This window comes from Cucurbita pepo, chromosome 7 (genome assembly GCF_057944985.1).
Source record: "Cucurbita pepo subsp. pepo isolate OVF chromosome 7, ASM5794498v1, whole genome shotgun sequence".
Classification (NCBI taxonomy): domain Eukaryota; kingdom Viridiplantae; phylum Streptophyta; class Magnoliopsida; order Cucurbitales; family Cucurbitaceae; genus Cucurbita; species Cucurbita pepo.
The window spans coordinates 8,413,967-8,431,152 of NC_141804.1; the positions used below are offsets into that span (position 1 = coordinate 8,413,967).

The 17,186-nt window shown below is 36.7% G+C and overlaps 1 protein-coding gene and 2 non-coding genes across 4 annotated transcripts; 1 reads left to right on the forward strand and 2 right to left on the reverse strand.

Annotated features, from left to right (window-relative positions):
- Positions 1-619: 619 nt before the first annotated feature.
- On the forward strand, positions 620-15,541 carry LOC111799128 (SET domain-containing protein). 2 transcript variants are annotated; one of them, XM_023682535.2, is made up of 12 exons: positions 620-759; positions 1,757-1,846; positions 2,905-3,033; positions 3,328-3,625; positions 3,790-3,908; positions 4,762-4,894; positions 11,945-12,021; positions 13,092-13,289; positions 14,150-14,339; positions 14,448-14,620; positions 14,726-14,823; positions 14,939-15,541. In XM_023682535.2, the coding sequence occupies exons 1-12, from the start codon at positions 742-744 to the stop codon at positions 15,087-15,089; spliced, it is 1,674 nt and encodes a 557-aa protein (XP_023538303.2). In that variant the 5' UTR covers positions 620-741; the 3' UTR covers positions 15,090-15,541. The 2 variants fall into 2 exon arrangements, with proteins under 2 accessions (XP_023538303.2, XP_023538304.2); XM_023682536.2 differs by having other exon boundaries at positions 14,732-14,823.
- On the reverse strand, positions 7,228-7,301 carry TRNAV-CAC (transfer RNA valine (anticodon CAC)). Its single transcript has one exon. It is a non-coding gene; the product is annotated as a tRNA-Val (tRNA).
- TRNAV-CAC (transfer RNA valine (anticodon CAC)) lies at positions 7,567-7,640 on the reverse strand. Its single transcript has one exon. It is a non-coding gene; the product is annotated as a tRNA-Val (tRNA).
- Positions 15,542-17,186: the final 1,645 nt, after the last annotated feature.

Genomic DNA, 17,186 nt, shown 5'->3' on the forward strand with positions numbered 1-17,186 from the left:
CTCAACGGCTACCTAAGCATCTGAAATGCCTTAAAGTTTCGAGCAATACTTAAGTTGCTCATGGACTCACTTTGGATTCAAAGGAGGTGGTTCACATTTTTCTAGTGATGTGACGGAGACACCTGATTTTTAAAAAAGAGAAAAAGAAGGATTGGACGAGAGTTATTTCTCCAAAAAGCTGAACCTCATTTTGTTTTCACATTTTAGTTAGTCTTTTCTTCGTAAGTTGAGCTCGTGCTTGTATTGACCGAAGCTAAGAAGCTTTAGTGATTCAATAGGGATACCGAGAGACGAAATCAACTAGCATAAGAGTTATCAACATAACAGTTAAATGAGTTAATAATTCGCTTAAACTCTCGAAAGAATCAATAATAAATTAGTATTGTAGGCTTGTTTCTTTTGAGGATTATTGAGAGAAAGTCCCATATTGACTAATTTAGGAAATAATAATAGGTTTATAGGTAAGAAATACATATTTATTTATCTAGGTCTTTTGGAGAAGTCCAAAACAAAGTTACAGAGCTTACCCTCAATGAATGGGGAGATTGTGGTTCTTGAATTTTATTTATTTATTTATTTATTTATTTATGTTTTGAATGGTTATATTTACCTAAAAAAAAAGACTTGAAAATGAAGAGAGAAGGAGAAAAATGCGCCGAGCTTTAAATAAACCCGTTCTACAAATTCTGCCGCTCAATTCCTACTCCCTCGCTCACTTGCTACTTCAACTTCTGTGTTGCAATGGAGATTGACAATCTGGTAAACAAACTTTATCATTGATATTCGCGTCCTTTGTTTTGCGCTTTCATTGCTGTTGGATTGTGAAGGAGTTAGTGTTTCTGAACTTATTGCTTGAATTTTTGTTCCCTGCAGTTCTTATTTGTTTGGATTCTTGTGCGATTTCTCCTGTTACTGTTTTTCTTTGTTTTGTTGAGCTTTGCTAGTATGATTTCATTGATATCCGCGTGTCCTTTGTTTTGCGCTTTCATTGCTGTTGGATTGTGAAGGAGTTAGTGTTTTTGAGTTTATTGCTTGAATTTTTGTTCCCTGCAGTTCTTATTTGTTTGGATTCTAGTGTGATTTCTCCTGTTACTGTTTTTCTTTGTTTTGTCGAGCTTTGCTAGTATGATTTAGTGCCGGAATGTTGGTTTTCGGGTCTTGGAGTTTTAGGAAATGTGTATTCTCTTTGGTTTGATGGATTATCTTGTTTTCCTAGTACGATTTTTATTTCAGTTCGTCATGTTAGTTTTGTTCTTCACTGTTTCTTCTTTTCTGATTTCGTTTCTTACTTTGTCCGCGAAAAGGAACAAGGTTTATTTTCATCTTCTCGTTCTCTTTGTTAATCGCGGCATTTTTTTAGTTGTTTCTTTAATGTTTACCATTGAATCAGAGGGGAAAAACCTTGGTTTAAATTGCTATACCATGGATCCTGTGAAAATATTGTCAACTGAGAGATTTGAAAATTGTAAAAATTAAAAGAAAAAATAAAGAAAAAAATCTATTCAATATGATAAACACCGCATTGAGAAACTGTTTGAGATTTGATTGCTCCCTACTGTTCCTTATTCATGTAACTCTATTCTAATATGTCTATAATTTGATAAGATGTTTAGTTCAATATGAGCTTAGCGTAGCAACTAAAGTATTTCTACTTTCTCTCAAATATTCGTATCCTCCCACCCCTCATGCGGTGTAGTATATTAAAGGAAGTAGACAATTGGTTCTTAACTGTTTGTTGCATTTAATTTTGTTGCAGCCTTCTGCATCTGATGAAGTAAGAGATGTCAACGATTGCTCAATATGTCTTGCATTGAACCAAAATGACCATCTTTTCAGCAAAAAGAAGGTGAAATATGGATACCCACATTTTGCTTCTACGCTGCTCTCTTGATCAGGAAAGTGTAGAGAGTGAGAGTCTCTATTAAATTTTCAGAAAAATTTGAATAGCAAGGATCGCATAATTTGGAATTTACTACCTTTATTTATAGATAATTTTGGCTTATCTTTTTTCTCCATTAGTCGGCATTCTAACTTTTTGAGTGATAGTCAGTACTGATAAGAATGCTACATTCAAGTGAATAATGAAGTTGATTATGATTTATGCTCACAGATTAAGTTATAATAACGAACCAGCAGTTACATAAAACAGGCGATTTTGACCAAATTCCCTTGCTAGCTGCAATACAATTATTTTTTAGCAAGAAACAAGGACTTCCGTAAGCAGGAAGTGTAGGAAAAAAGTTGGACAAGGAATCCAACCCCACTGGATAAACCCGTACATTAAACCATGTTAAGAATAAAGGGAATCCAAATGAATAGGAGTTCATATTTGTTGCAATACTATCCTTCCCAGTTTTAATGATCAAAATTGGCATGCTCCCAAACTGTACTAACTAAGCCCCATGCTAACATTCAAGTGGTGAATCATTTTCATTTTCTTTGTCTTTTAACCATTTACATGTAATCCTTTTGATCTACATTTCCCAAGTAATTACATAACTTTGATAGGCAAAAGAAACCTTTTCCCTAAATTATTGTTCTAGTATCCTTTCTAAACCTCACAATTTGGGTTATAAGGCTCGGAGATGCCAAACCCATTTGGGAAGTGTTCCCACATAAAGGAAGTGCAAGGAAATGTCCCGCATGGTTTTAGACTTGTTGATTAAGAGAGAGTTTCCATTGTCATTTATCCCTCCTGACAAAAGTACAATTAACAATCAACTTAGGAAGCTTAATCTATGCAATCAAACTAGGACTCCATTTATCTCATTTATATATATTTCCTTGAGAATCTATGCATTTTGATCTTTTGGACGTCATTTAGTTTGGTGGACAGCTTATAATATTCTAACTTACTGTCAATTTACTATCTCTTATCATTTTGTACATTTCTTTTTTCTGTAGAAATTATTAGAAAAACAGGGTTTCAAGTCTGAGAATTGCATTTACTTGAAGTGCTCTCTGTGTCCTGAGGAAGTAGATACTGTTCTGAAAGAGTTGGTACAAATTGCAAGAATTATTCACTTAAATGAGGTAACCTGAAGAATTTCTTTAGGTCAATGTTTTCCTGTCGTTTCTGGAGATATTTAAGTTACTGCTACACCGCTGCGCAGGAATGTTGTATATCTCGTAATAAATTGGAAGGAATGCCAAGTAATTTTGGTACTTGGGTGTGCTTAACTGAGATTCATTTGCATTCTAGTTTTTTTTTTTCTTTTTGTTGGGGAAATAAGACGGGAAACAAATAGCATTAATTTGTATTTTAGTCTGAAATCCATTTAACATAAGTAATAGATATTGATAGCTACTTTAATGATTGAGCTGCAGCCTGAAATGTATTTTGGAGAAGATGACGCATGTACACCAGCAGATTCCTACAGCCCCAGGAATGAAATGGAGGCCCTCAATACAATAATTTCTCTTGTTGACATCTGTCTCTCTAGTTGTAAGCCTGTCCAGCTTAATGTCCTGCAAGAGCTACGGAAAGCAGCTATTCGTATGATCCATAAGTATGGAGATGTATACAGTATGGATGCTAAAACTTTGGGAGACAGCTGTGTGAAAGAAAATTCTTTGTTACAGTGGGGTGAGAGCAATGGCGTCAGGACAAGCTTGAAGATAGCTTGTAAGTTTTTTCCATCTTAGTTTCTTGGCAATATTCTTGTTATCTACATCTATTGATGCTTGATTTTGAATAATAGCATAATGGAAAGCCTGAAATATTGGAGGTGCACCGTAAGTTTTTCAATACCAAGCAATTGTAATTTGTATGCTTTATTCTTCATATAGATGTTGAAGGTGCTGGTAGAGGAGCCATAGCCAAAGAAGATCTAAACGTTGGTGACACCGTATTGGAGATCCCTCTGGATATTGTTATTTCTGAGGAACTTGTGCAGAAGACCACCATGGTAAATTCATCGCTAAGAATCTGTTGTAGTTGCCATCTTAGAACTTCAATCTTCTAGAACTTTCCTGACAGAAAATGATATTAAAAGAATTACAATCTTGGCCTTCATACACATACTGTTGTTCAATTCCCCGTCTCATCTTTAACAATGCTCTGTTGCACATTGATAATTGAGTGCTTATGTCTAGAGTTAAAGTTGGTTGAATTTCTAGCGATTTTATATTTTCAAGAATTTTTTATCATACAATGATGCTAAGAAGATTATTTTTCTCCCCACCAGCCGTGGGATGCATTGACGTTACATTGTTCCCTCTAAGCATGCATGCTTTAACAATTGATTACAATAAGTTTAGTGGTATGGTTCAAGGTGCGCCAGTTCTGTGTAAAATACTTCTCTATCTGGGTATCTGTTGCAATTAGGATCAGTGTTTCCTCGCATCACAGTAAATTCCATTCTTATAACGAGCATGCACAATTGTATTCACGTTGGTTACTTTTTGTTGATGTAAGTGCTAGTTAATTCCTTTGGAGAGACCGGTGAGATTAGTGCTTGTGCTATGACCTAGATAAGGTATAGTTCCAGACAGACATTTTCATTTGGAGACATCATTGCATACCCCACTTGTCTTTAAATGGTCTTTTGGATATGTAATCACAGTGAGCAATCCGACTGTGGTAGTTAGAAGTGCTATTTGAAGTGAATGCCCATGGTACAGATTTCAATAGAATGATTTATTTATTTATTTATATTAATATTAATATTTAATTTGTAGCATTAATGTGGAGAGAGAAGTTTGTAAGGAATGATTACAAATAGAAAGTAGAGCCATCATGACTTTATTCGTAAATTTCAGTATCCCATATTATCAAAGATCGAAGGCATGTCGTCTGAGACAATGCTATTGATATGGAGCATGAAGGAGAAGCACATTGCCGATTCCAAATTCAAGGTCTACTTCGATACTCTCCCAGAAGCGTTTAATACTGGTATTTACCCTTACCTTTATTAGATCGTTCTGACTGACTTTTGGGGCTATCATTATGTTTAGAACGAGAACTTGAAAGTGTTAGACGAACACGACTCTCCACAATGGTATGATATTGTCCACTTTGAGCATAAGCTCTCATGGCTTTGCTTTGGGCTTCCCCAAAAGGCCTCATGCCAATGGAGATAGTATTCCTTGATTATAAACTCATGATCATTCCCTAAATTAGCCGATATGGGACTTTTATCATCCAACACCTCCCCTCGAACTAAGTACGCCTCCCCTTAATCGAGGCTCGACTCCTTTTTCTTTTGGAGTCTTAGTCATTTTTTACTATGCCTTCGAGGAGTCCTTTGTTCGACATTTGAGGATTCTATTGGCATGACTAAGTTTAGGGCATGGCTCTGATACCATGTTAGACAAACACGACTCTCCACAATGGTATGATATTGTCCACTTTGAGCATAAGCTTTCATGGCTTTTCTTTGGGCTTTCCCAAAAGGCCTCATGCCAATAGAGATAGTATTCCTTGATTATAAACTCATTATCATTCCCTAAATTAGCCGATGTGAGACTTTCATCATAATCACATTTATCAAATGGTTTATTTTTCTTTTTGTTGCATGCTTGTAGAATCTTCAGTTAGCCGTTAGCACCGATGATCTTTTTATGTCTCTTGCCATGCGTACATTATTTTTTCTCTTTATGTACGAGTAAGGAAATAACTGTGCTTTCTTTTTCCTTTGAGAGGGAAATGGAATTTCAATTATGTAATGAAGTTTACAAAACATTAGTGGGGTAGGGAAAAGCCCTTTCAGTTGGAGCACAAGTATCACTTAGCGAGTGATTACAAAGAACAAAAATTCTTTGCTTCCACCAAGTGGCTTCTGTGTGCAAACTAAGATCAAATAAGTGTAGTTTCACTACTTTCCTTCCATACTCCTCTCAAGCCAAGTGGTTCAAAGGAGGACTGTGATCAAGTTCAACCATAGAGATTTTGATTGCTTTTTGTAGGGGTGAAGCTACCATAATAGTGTGTTTGTTAATCACAACATTCCTGTGCAATGGGGTGGTCCTTCCAAATGCCTGAAAAAGAGCATCCCAGGAAGCAGAATCGAAATGGTGGCTTACAGAAATATGATCATGGTTCTAGACCATTCAATTCCTTAACAAATCCAATCGTCTATCTCGAGACTTGATCCTGAAAAAACAAAACATGATGAGAATAAAATATAACTCTATAGTGGCCGTCATGGGTAAGCTTTTTTATGAAGATTAGACTATTAGATAGTTTTGGGACGTATAGGACATTTTTTTAGTGTAAGGGCAAGAGATGATTATATCACTGGCTTCTGCAATGGTGGCACTGGTTCCATTTGCTATTATAAGTATTTGATTACACGGGCATGGTTTATATGTTTTAAAATATTGTGAATATGGAGTCATGTGATCCGTTGCATTGGAGTCTAATCCAAGAATTATCCTTGTTCATCTCTGAAGAATTTATACAAAAGCTGAATGAAGATTTACCTAAGATTGTCGAGTCATTTGAACTTGATGTTTTGTGGAGGGAGTCCAATAATACCCTCAACCTCTCAACCTCTTCATTATTGAATCCACGCTCATTCCTTCGACATGTCTCCCTTGTTTATCCAACCACGGTTTTGTGAGCCTCCTCGATTTCTCCATTCATGGTTGGGAGGTTTTCAATTCAACTTCCAACAACTCTCCACCGTGTGTCGCGGTTTCTTACCGTGGGTACACCATAAATTATCTATATTACTCTTCCATTGGTTGTCGCTTTTGTATGTATCTTTCTCTGTAGCAAAAGCTGTTGCATCTATATTGGGTTGTTTATCAAGCATAAGGCTTCACCTGCTCTAATAATGGAAATTGTTTCTTCTAGGGTAATGCTTCATCAAACTTGAATGAACGAGCTCAGGTTTGAACCAAGGACCTCTAGTGTGTGAGACTAGCATGATAACCAACTACACCACCCAGACAAGGTGAGATTCCAAAATAACGATGTGAACTCGAATCAACAGTGAAAATGGTGTTAAGGAAAAAGTAAAAACATAATTTTAATAATGTCTGAGCCCAAGTTCGGACCTCTAATGTGTGAATAACCAACTACACCACCCAGACAAGATGAGATTCCAAAATAACGAATCAACAGTGAAAATGTTGTTAAGGAAAAAGTAAAAACATAATTCTGATAATGTCTGAGCGAATCAACAGTGAAAATGTTGTTAAGGAAAAAGTAAAAACATAATTCTGATAATGTCTGAGCCCAGGTTCGAACTGAGGATCTAAGTAAAAACATAATTCTAATAATGTCTAAGCCCAGGTTCGAACTGGGGACCTCTAGTGTGTGAGACTAGCGTGATAACCAACTACACCACCCAGACAAGGTGAGATTCCAAAATAACGATTTGAACTCGAACCAACAGTGAAAATGTTGTTAAGGAAAAAGTAAAAACATAATTTTAATAATGTCTGAGCCAAGGTTCGAACTAGGGACCTCTAGTGTGTGAGACTAGACCTCTAGTGTGTGAGACTAGCGTGATAACCAACTACACCACCCAAACAAGGTGAGAATCTAAAATAACGATGTGAACTCGAATCAACAGTGAAAATGGTGTTAAGGAAAAAGTTAAAACATAATTTTAATAATGTCTGAGCCTAGGTTCGAACTAGGGACCTCTAGTGTGTGAGACTAGCATGATAACCAACTACACCACCCAGACATGGTAAGATTCCAAAATAACGATGTGAACTCGAATCAACAGTAAAAATGGTTTTAAGGATGTTGTATAAACATAATTTTAATAATGTCTAAACCCAGGTTCGAACTGAGGGCCTCTAATGTGTGAGACTAGCATGATAACCAACTACACCACCCAAACAAGAGATTCCAAAATAACGATTTGAACTTGAATCAACTACACCACCCAGACATGGTAAGATTCCAAAATAACGATGTGAACTCGAATCAACAGTAAAAATGGTTTTAAGGATGTTGTATAAACATAATTTTAATAATGTCTAAACCCAGGTTCGAACTGAGGGCCTCTAATGTGTGAGACTAGCATGATAACCAACTACACTACCCAAACAAGAGATTCCAAAATAACGATTTGAACTTGAATCAACAGTGAAAATGTTGTTAAGGAAAGTAAAAACATAAGTGAAAATGTTGTTAAGGAAAAAGTAAAAACATAATTCTGATAATGTCTAAGCCCAAGTTCGAACTGGGGACCTCTAGTTGTGTGAGACTAGCGTGATAACCAACTACACCACCCAGACAAGGTAAGATTTCAAAATAATGATGTGAACTCGAATCAACAGTGAAAATGGTGTTAAGGAAAAAGTAAAAACATAATGTCTGAGGCCCAGGTTCGAACTGGGGACCTCTACCTCTAGTGTGTGAGACTAGCGTGATAACCAACTACACCTATGAGATTTCGAAATAACGATTTGAACTCGAATCAACAAATTGGGGACCTCGAAAAAGTAAAAACATAATTTTTATAATGTCTGAGCCCAGGTTCGAATTGGGGACCTCTAGTGTATGAGACTAGCGTGATAACCAACTACCAGACAAGGTGAGATTCCAAAATAACGATGTGAACTCGAATCAACAGTGAAAATGGTGTTAAGGAAAAAGTAAAAACATAATTTTAATAATGTCTGAGCCCAGGTTCGAACTAGGGACTCAACAGTGAAAATGGTGTTAAGGAAAAAGTAAAAACATAATTTTAATAATGTCTGAGCCCAGGTTCGAACTAGGGACCTCTAGTGTGTGAGACTAGCGTGATACAAGGTGAGATTCCAAAATAACGATGTGAAAATGGTGTTATGGAAAAAGTAAAAACATAATTTTAATAATGTCTGAGCCTAGGTTAAAAACATAATTTTAATAATATCTGAGCCTAGGTTCGAATTGGGGACCTTTAGTGTGTGAGACTAGCGCCTAGGTTCGAATTGAGGACCTTTAGTGTGTGAGACTAGCGTGATAACCAACTACACCATCCAGACAAGGTTAAATTCTAAAATAACGATGTGAGCTCGAATCAACAGTGAAAATGGTGTTATGGAAAAAGTATAAACATAATTTTAATAGTGTCTAAGCCCAGGTTCGAACCGGAACCTCTAGTGTGTGAGACTAGTGTGATAACCAACTACACCACCCAGACAAGGTGAGATTTCAAAATAACGATTTAAAGTCGAATCAACAGTGAAAATGTCGTTAAGGAAAAAGTGAAAACATAATTTTAATAATGTCTGAACCCAAGTTCGAATTGGAGACCTCGTGTGTGAGACTACTGTGATAACCAACTACACCACCCAAACAATGTAAGATTGTAAATGAATTCAAATCAACAGTGAGAATGTTGTTGAGGAAAAAGTTAAAAACATAAATTTTAAAAATGTCTGAGCCCAAGTTTGAATTAGGGATCTTTAGTGTGTGAAATTAGCGTGATAACGAACTACACCGCCCAAACAAGATAAAAATTTGAACTACTTTGAACTCGAATGAATACTCATATTTCGGAAAACTTATTAAAGTGAGAGTGTTTTAAGAAAAAAATTTAAACATAATTTTAAAAATGTTTAAGATTGAGGACTTCTAATGTATGCACTAGCGTGATAACCAGCTACACCACCTAGACAAGATACAAATTTAAATTACCGCTTTGAACTCAAATCAATACTCATATTTTGCGAGACTTCTTAAAGTGAGAATGTTGCAAGTAAAAAGTGTTAAAATATAATTTAAAATATGTGTGAGCATAGGTTTAAACTTGGGGCTTCTAGTGTGTTTGAGACTAATGTGATAACCAACTACACCACCAAGACAAGGTGAGAATCCAGAATAACGCTTTGAACTCAAATCAACACTCACACTCATACTTTGTGTGACTTCTTAAAGTGAGATTGTTGTAAGACGAGTTTAGAACTTTTTACTCTTGAACTTGGTTATCAAGGTAATCCGTTCAAAAACTTTTCCTTGGATGATTCCTTATACTTCTTGGTGTTATCGAATAACTTAGATGTAAAGATTTTTTTTCAACCAGATTAAAATGATATGAAACTTTTGGAATTTTATTAATAATCTTGTTGAAAAACAAAATCTTTAGATCTAAATTATCCAAGAACCCCAAGAACGATAAGGAATCAACCCAAGGGAAAGTTTTGGAACGGATTACCTTAATAATCAAGATCAAAAGTAAAGTGAATTCGTTTCTAAACTCGTGATTCAAATGACTCCATAAGATAGTTGGATCAAAACTACTTGAAATGCAAAGTAACAAACTAACGGCTTAAGAAACATAATATGCCAACTTCATTTTTAATACCCAAAAATCTTCCTACTAACTTTCATGGCCATCAATACCATAATGACGACTAACCAATTGTAACTTATAATTCAAAGATAATTCTCTAAAACTTAAAAAATACAATAAAAGTTTCTTAAATCTAAATCATCTGTGACATGATTAAGACACCTTGTTTTGTATCACATTTTCTTGGTCTTTTCCCTACTCAACTCAATTGTTATCTTGCAGCCACGTCGTCTACCATATGAACTTGCGTTGTGCACAATTTAGAACTGGGCTAGCACATGTCTCATCTAACCTTCGACTTTTTTGTTTACAACTATTGACACTATTCCTCTTATGTGAATGGTTCTTTCAAAGGCACCCTACTCAGTATACCTTCTAACCATATGTTGCCCATTTGGAACTCCCAAGCTCTTGGCAAATGAGCTTGGTTCATGCTACATTGATGGGTAAGACTCTTCCTCAGGAGTCTAGCTTCAACCCACAAAGCTATTCTCGAATCTGACTCACAATCATCCTGCCCAATCTGGCACTCGTGACACACTTGTGAAGTCTTCATTCAACCATCGACTTTATTTCCTAACTGTCTTGATTGATTTAGACACATAAAGTATGGCTCTGATACCAACTGTCACAGTCATACCTTTTCAACTGTGTGACATTATGATCTTAACACGCTTCAGACATTTCTCAAGGGAAATATTCTCCTTAAGAAATATTCTCATTCGCCTGAGGATGTAGCTTTATCAGACCTTAGGCTTAAGACATTTCTTAAGGGAAATATTCTCCTTAGGATTGTAGCATCTGCAGTGCAATTCATCTTGAATAAATGATAATAATCAGAGTTCCTGCCACGATGTTGGTAAGACATTGGCATATTCAGTGACAGTTTTTACTTCTTGCTTCATAGCTCTCGTCTTGATTTTAAATTTCATAGATCTAAGTAGCATCTCTAGCCTTGGAGTAAATGCAATGAATAAAATCTCATATGGCTCGTGTTAGAATCTCAAAGCCATGACATTATCTGGAGTCTTCCTCGTCCCATGTAGTAAATCTAGGATCCGTCTTTGCTGGTCTTGGTCCAATGAGGTGTTGGAGTTTTCCCTTTTTTAAGGTACGTCCCCACAATTTGAGACCATTTGAGGAAGTTTTTTCTGTTGGGTTGGTATGATAATCAGATGGGTTGAAGGTGATAAGGAATTATTACAAGGGAAAGTAAGATTTGGATTACTTTGTTGATCAAATATCTCTAGACAAGAACACTTGTTTGAGATTCGAATCACTCCACAAGCAAAATCGATCACATGCAGCCTAAACTACATAGAATTGTAAAAAAACTTAGTCATTGGCTAAAGGAAAGTACAAATACTCTTTTTACTACATTTTCCCTAGTCTACTTTACAAATATAACATACATGACTTTGTATAGCCTCAAAATGAAAATTCTTGAACTTCTACGAGGCATTTCATGAGTCATACCTTCATACTTTAGGACCATAGTAATTGAGGTGCATACTTTTTATCTCACATGTTGTAACCTTTCCTTTGTAATCAATATTATCATTATGACTATCTGACTTTTGAGCACTAAAGTGGGAAAATGACAAGACAATAGTTATGTTTGAATAATCTGAACACTAACCATGTGCTGACACGTGCATGAAGTAATTTTTATTTTCCTGGTCTAATATTTTACAAGTTCTCAGGGTTGAGTTTTGGAGTTGGTGCAATGATGACTTTGGACGGAACCCTGCTTTTCGGTGAGATAATGCAAGCAAAAGAGGTTAGTTCTCACATATCTTGTTCGTCAATATTTATTTGTTAAGACAACCTTTAGGGGCTAGCATGTGTTGGATGAAAGTCCCACATCGGCTAATTTAGGGAATGATCATGGGTTTATAATCAAAGAATACTATCTCCATTGGTATGAGGTCTTTTGGGGAAGCCCAAAGCAAAGCCACGAGAGCTTATGCTCAAAGTGGACAATATCATACCATTGTGGAGAGTCGTGTTCATCTAACTTTCACTTATACATTCAAGATTTATTTATTAAGACAACCTCTTGGGGCTAGCATGAATTATTGTTTCCTCTAATTATGTTGTTAAAAGGTAATCTCACTACATTTTTCTCATTATTTTTTATGGCATTGAACATTAATAGAACTAAAGTGAAAATGATAAAACTGTACCAACCCAGGCCCACCGCTAGGAGATATTGTCCTCTTTTGGCTTTCCCTTTCGGCTTCCCCTTAAGGCTTTAAAACGTGTCTGCTAGGGGAAGGTTCCACACCCTTATAAAGGGTGTTTTGTTCTCTTTAAAACGCGTTTGCTATGGGAAGGTTCCACAAGTGTTTTGTTCTCCTCCCGTGGCATAGGAATAAAGTGAAAATGATAAAACTGTAACAACCTAGACCCACAGCTAGTAGGTATTGTCCTCTTTGGGCTTTCCCTTTCGGCTTCCCCTTACGGCTTTAAAACGCGTCTGCTAGGAGAAGGTTCACACCCTTATACAGGGTGTTTTGTTCTCCTCCCCAACCAATGTGGGACATCCGATTCCACTGTGTAACTTTGAGAAACCTGTTTTAAAGTCTTGAGGGGAAGCCCGAAAGGAAAAGTCTAAAGAGAACAATATCTACTAGTGGTGGGCCTGGGTTGTTACAAATGGTATCAGAGCCAAACACCGGCGGTGGGCCTGGGTTGTTACAAAAACCATTTCTCCTCTGGTTCACTTTTTATGGTTAGGTACTTGGCTCATTTTTCCAATGATTTCTATTTCATTTTGATGGTTTGATTTTGAATATCTTTATTCGATTTTCAAACTTATATTTATATGTAACGTTGACTTGTTTGCAGCACTTGCGGGAACAATACAATGAGTTATTTCCTGCGTTATGTAACAACCATCCTGACGTTTTCCCTGAGGAGTACTACTCATGGGAGAAGTTCTTATGGGCTTGTGAACTTTGGTATTCAAATAGCATGAAAATCATGTTTTCTGATGGAAGTCTTAGAACCTGCTTGGTTCCGATTGCAGGTTTTCTCAATCACTCGGTATGTTACTGTAGTGTCAGTCCCCTACCAGAGTCCTGCTTCGTGGATGGGGGATGAGTTTAGTTTGAGAAAATTGTACGAAAAGTAGTGTAATTCACTTGAACTAGGAATCCCTTCCTTGTTTGGTATCTGCTGTAACCTCTGTTCTTACGTCAAGTTGATTTCCTCTAGTTACATGACGGTCAATAGCTTCCAAATTTGTGACTTAGCTGCTGACCATAGTTTCTGTGAGATCCCACGTCGGTTGAGAGGAGAGGAGAACGAAACACCTTTTATAAGGGTGTGGAAACCTCTCCCTATCAGACGCGTTTTAAAAACCTTGAGAGGAAGCCCAAAAGGGAAAACTCAAAGAGGACAATATCTACTAGCGGTGGGCTTGGGCTGTTATAAATGATATCAGAGCCAGGCACCAGACGATGTGCCAGCGAGGAGGCTCTTCCCCGAAGGGGGTAGACACGAGGCAATGTGCCAGCAAGGACGCTGGGCCTCGAAGGGGGTGGATTTGGTAGGGGTCCCACATTGATTGGAGGAAGGAATGAGTGTCAGCGAGGACGCTGGGCCCTAAAGGAAGGTGGATTGTGAGATCCCACATTGGTTGGTGAGGAGAACGAAACACTCTTTATAAGAGTGTGGAAACCTCTCCCTAGCAAACGAGTTTTAAAAACCTCGAGGGAACCCCGAAAGGGAAAGCCCAAACAAGACAATATCTGCTAGCGGTAGACTTGGCAGAAAGTAATTTTCAACATTAAACTCAGATGCATTCTGATTCCGTATTTCTTCGATTGTAAGTATTTACTTTACTATTTAGAAATTGAGTTCCATTTTCCTTTGCTTCATTGTTACATGGTTCCTTGGTCCAGTTGCATCCACACATACTACACTATAGCAAAGCTGATTCAGATACAAATTCATTGAAATTCCGCCTATCAAGACCATGCCGTGCAGGAGAAGAATGTTATCTTAGTTATGGAAATTACTCTGCTTCTCATCTGGTTGCTTTTTATGGATTTTTACCCGAAGGAGACAACGTAAATGATGTCATTCCATTAGGTATTCTCTTGTTCTGTCTAGTGGACAATTGAAGGATGCTTTCTTTACTTTAATATGTGATCTATGTATGACTTTCTTATATCACTGTTGTTTATTTGTCGCGTGCAGACATCGACTTCGGTGACGATGCTAGCAATAGCATCACATCAGACTGGAGTACTCATATGGTGAGGGGAACATGGTTGTCAAAGAACCAAAGCATATTCCATTATGGTCTGCCCTCACCGTTATTAGAGTGTTTACGTAAAGCTCGATGCCCTGAATTACGCACCAAACTCAAGGTAATTCTTATCTCGTTTTGTTCATTTCTCAATCGTAACGTTGTAGGTCAAGGGTACAGGATTTTGTTTATCAGTTATTATTACTTGTTTATCTTAACTTCGTAGCTGCAGGGAAGCTTGGAAATTGAAATGGAAGTCCTTAATGATCTCCTCTCAATCTTTGATGGAATGATGGAAAATCTTGAGGATGTGAATGAAGACAGGTAATGAAGCATTTTCGAAACTGTAATAGAGTATAAACTATACAATTCCGAAAGCAACGTCGTCTCGAAACAACGCTTTTCCATGGAATAAACTTGAAAGTTTTGGTCCTTGCAGGAGCAGTACAGAATGGGATATAAAGTTAGCATTGAACTATAAAGATCTTCAAAGGAGGATAGTTTCCTCATGTCTGAATTCATGTCATGCTGGTTTGAAGACGGTCGAACTTGCATTATACGAATGCATGGAAGAGGACACTCGAGGCTAAAAACACGAGCGGTCAGACATGCTCGTTCCAGGTAAGCCAGTTTTGAGATTTTATCACAGCAGATTGCTAGTGTCTTGTAAGTAGATAAGAGTTTTTGTATCAAAATTAGGCCCCAAAAGGTGGGATTGACTGATCCGATCATGTTGTGAGCTTTTACTTGGATATGTGTGATGTAAGCTGCGTGGACTTAGATTAGACACAAATATAATTAGATCTGCTTTTCATAGACAAACTTGAGATTTGCGATCCCAGGTAAGATTGGTTCAGGATCATGGGATCCTTTTCTATCAGATTAGAAGGGCTGTTGCACAAAATATACTTCTAAGTAATTGCTCGATAGATCCTATATCTATCTATATGAAGAAGAAATCATGTAACAAAGGGGGTTCTTATTTGTACAAATGGTACTTCGAACTTGGAACGAGTATGAAGAAATTAACGATACTTCTTTATCTTCTGAATTGTTCTGTTATAAAAGTAATTCTTGTGTTACTGGAATGCAATTTTGATTGAGGCATTTCAATTGCTTCTTTTCTATGGAAATTTGGTTAGGAATCACGACTCTCTGCCTATGTAGACCTCGAACAACCTCCCTTAATTGAGGCTCGACTTCTTTCTCTGCCTATGTAGACCTCAAACAACCTTCCTTGATTGAGGCTCGACTCCTTTCTCTGGAGTCCTTAAACAAAGTACAACTTTTGACTCTCCACAATGGTATTACATTGTCCACTTTGAGCATAAGCTCTCATGGCTTTGTATTGGGCTTCCCAAAAGGCCTCATACCACTTGAGATCTATTTCTTAATTATAAATCTATGATCAACTCCTGACGTGAGACTCCTCCCAACAACCCTCAACAAATTCGGACTCCACACATACAAAGGGGGTAGCTAGAGAAGCTGTAATGTTTTGAATTTGTTGAATGGATGTTTAAATCATTTTGAGCATAGATAATGATACTTAATTCGACTAGGTCCCCATGAGTAGGACTTCGTCTATAACATAATCGGCAGATCCAAGATGTACTCCTACAAGTAAAGAGAGTCCGAATAGATATCGGTTGTGTTTGAAAGGTTATGAATCGATTGATAAGTCCAATACCAATATCTTGATTTCGTATGCCAATGCATCACGGGCCCATATATATATCGTCCGGTAATACACGACCAATTAATGTTTGGATAAAAATTCTTTTCGGAATCATCTTATTTTCAAGGCTCACTGAAATCCGTTGTGGATGCTATAATTCTATTGGTTTTTCATTTTGGAGCTGTTTTCTTCATCTTCATGTTATGGACATTTAAATTCTTTTCGGAATCATCTTATTTTCAGGGCTCACTGAAATCCGTTGTGGATGCTATAATTCTATTGGTTTTTCATTTTGGAGCTGTTTTCTTCATCTTCAAGTTATGGACATATAAATGTATCGAACATAATAAAAAAAAGTTCGAATGCATGGAAATGTTTCTCTTGAATTTGCTTATAGAAAACGAGTCCCGTTAGCATTTTATTTGTTGAGTTAGATTAAAGTTGTAATGTCTAAATTAGTTAAGTTATGTTCATATTGGCAATTAAATGAAGTCTAATGGATGATAATCCTTTGTCAAATTAGATACATATATGGTAGGAATGAGTCTTGTGAATACTATTAAGATGAGGAGATTGAACCATACTTCACTTACATTTTTTCAGCTTGGATAGGAACTTTGTTTGGTTATATTTAGGGGTGTACATGGTTCGGGTTGAGTTGGGTTGAGTGATTTTTTTGACTCAACGCGGGTTGGTTGGGTTGGTAACCCAACCTAACCCGAAAATTTTCACAACCCAACCCAACCCTCTATTTTCGGGTTGGGTTGTCCGGTTGTCAAAAAAAAAAAAAAAAAAAAAATTATTTATCCACAATTTATAATTGTTCGGATAGAACCTTAGATAAAATATATTAAAAGTTCAAAAGACAAACCCAAATCAATCCATAATTATTCCAAAAAAAAAAAAAATCAATAAAACAAGCCAAAATTGTAACATATTAACATATTTAACATTGTCATAAAACCAAAGACAACTAAATACGACATTTCTGAGAATTGGTTAAAGTAAG

Coding starts and splice junctions, on each gene's coding strand:
- LOC111799128 (XM_023682535.2), top strand. Junction 14,340..14,447: donor AAATGATGTCATTCCATTAG/GTATTCTCTTGT, acceptor TGTCGCGTGCAG/ACATCGACTTCGGTGACGAT. Junction 14,621..14,725: donor AATTACGCACCAAACTCAAG/GTAATTCTTATC, acceptor TTAACTTCGTAG/CTGCAGGGAAGCTTGGAAAT.